Source organism: Aplysia californica, unplaced genomic scaffold (genome assembly GCF_000002075.1).
Source record: "Aplysia californica isolate F4 #8 unplaced genomic scaffold, AplCal3.0 scaffold00596, whole genome shotgun sequence".
In the NCBI taxonomy this organism is placed as follows: Eukaryota; Metazoa; Mollusca; class Gastropoda; order Aplysiida; family Aplysiidae; genus Aplysia; species Aplysia californica.
In genome coordinates this window covers 262,438-264,236 of record NW_004797866.1, presented here as the reverse complement: position 1 = coordinate 264,236, position 1,799 = coordinate 262,438, and the positions used below count along the sequence as shown (strand labels likewise).

Below are 1,799 nucleotides of genomic sequence, written 5' to 3'. Positions count from 1 at the left end.
CTCACCTCACCTCACCTCACCTCACCTCACCTCACCTCACCTCACCTCACCTCACCTTACCTCACCTCACCCCATCCCATGGGTGGTTGGAGCGTGCTACTGTTAGGCCCTACTTCTTTTCTTTCCCTCTGTGTGGGTGGTTGATGGGTGGTTATGGTGTGGTTTGCTCCTTTTTTTCCCCTACCAAACTTCTGTCATCCTTTCCTCTCCTCCTTCTTTTCAGTACTTATATTATGGCTTATTTGTGCTGCTAGTGCTGTAAAAATCATACGTGGGTGGTTGGCGGGTGCTCTGGTGTGGTTTGCTTCTTCTTTCCTATCAAACATCTATCGTCCTTATTTCCCCTCTTTTTTATGTTTGTTACTCTCTTGTAACACCTCTAATCTTCTGGCGCTCATATGACCTTATTATGTTGCAAGTGCCGTAAAACACTTACTAAAACTAAAACATCTGTCATCCTTTCCTCTCCTCCTTCTTTTTAGCACTTATATGACTTTTTGACTTATTTGTGTTGCTAGTGCCGTATAAATCTTACTATAAATAACTACTTAACTGACCACCATGTTCCTATGTCCAGGGTCTGACCTACGAGGGTCTGCGGGACGAGATCCTGTGCCAGCTGGTGAACCAGACGTGGCAGAACCAGAACGTGGAGCGGGCCGACCGGGTGTGGCGTCTGCTGGCAAACTGCCTGTGCTGCTTCAACCCCAGCCCCACCCTGTTCAAATACTTATTGAAGTGAGCACACCACGGTCTTTGAGGAGAAATGTTCAAAACTTGCTTTTTTTTGTAATAGACGTGTTTTTTTTTTTTTTATTGAAGCGAACACGCTGCGTTTTTAAGAAACGTTCTTTAGTTGTTCTTTTTTATAACATTTAAAAAAAAATTGAAGTAGGCACTCCTCTGTCTTTGTGAAGAAATGTTCAAAAGTTGTTCTTTTTTGTTATAGACTTTTTTAAAATTTAAGTGAGCACACTGCGTTTTTAAGAAATGTTGAAAAGATGTTCTTTTTTATAACAGACTTTTCTTTCTCTTTTTTACTGAAGTGAGCACGCTTCTGTCTGTTTAAAGAAATGTTCTTAAGTTGTACTTTTTCTTTAATAGCCTTTTTTAAAAATTGAAGTGAGCACACTTCTGTCATTGAGAAGAAATGTGGAAAACTTGTTCTTTTTTATAATAGACTTTTTTAAAATTGAAGCGAGCGCACAGCGTTTTTAAGAAATGTTGAAAAGTTGTTCTTTTTTATAACATTTTTAAAAGTTGAAGTGAGCACACTTCTGTGTTTGTGAAGAAATGTTCAAAAGTTGTCCTTTTTATAATTTAAAAAAAAATTGAAGTGAGCACACCTCTGTCTTTGTGAAGAAATGCGGAACTTGTATTTATTTATATGTATTTATGTAAGCAATTGAAAAACAAATTTCCTCAAATTGTCAATGACATGGAAGTCATTAATTAATTAATTAATTAATCTATTTTTTTAAAAATTGATTGATTGATTGATTTGTTTGTTTGTTTTTATATTTATTTATTTATTTATTCTCTGTTGCTCCGTCAGATATGTCTCTGACGTTGGTCTGGACGGCTACAAGCTGGTGTGTCAACACAAGATCCTCCAGAGCGCCTTCATGGACCCACAACTCAGCCGTCGTTACCCGCCCACCTTCCTGGAGTGGCGGGGCCTGCAGAGGAAGGCGAACATGGCGCTGGAAGTCAAGTATCCTGATGGTAAGACTTGATGGTGATGATAGTGATAATAAAAATGATAATGATGATGATGATGATAATTATAAAGATAATTA

At 38.2% G+C, this 1,799-nt stretch overlaps 1 protein-coding gene across 1 annotated transcript in view; it reads left to right on the top strand.

Moving 5' to 3' along the window:
• Positions 1-1,799, top strand: part of LOC101861764 (unconventional myosin-XV) — a gene marked incomplete at its 5' end in the record, with an annotated part of 199,411 nt that overhangs the window by 127,059 nt on the left and 70,553 nt on the right. The window contains 2 exon segments of the mRNA XM_035972159.1: positions 578-738; positions 1,556-1,725. Of these exon segments, the coding sequence (XP_035828052.1) occupies positions 578-738; positions 1,556-1,725 (331 nt within the window).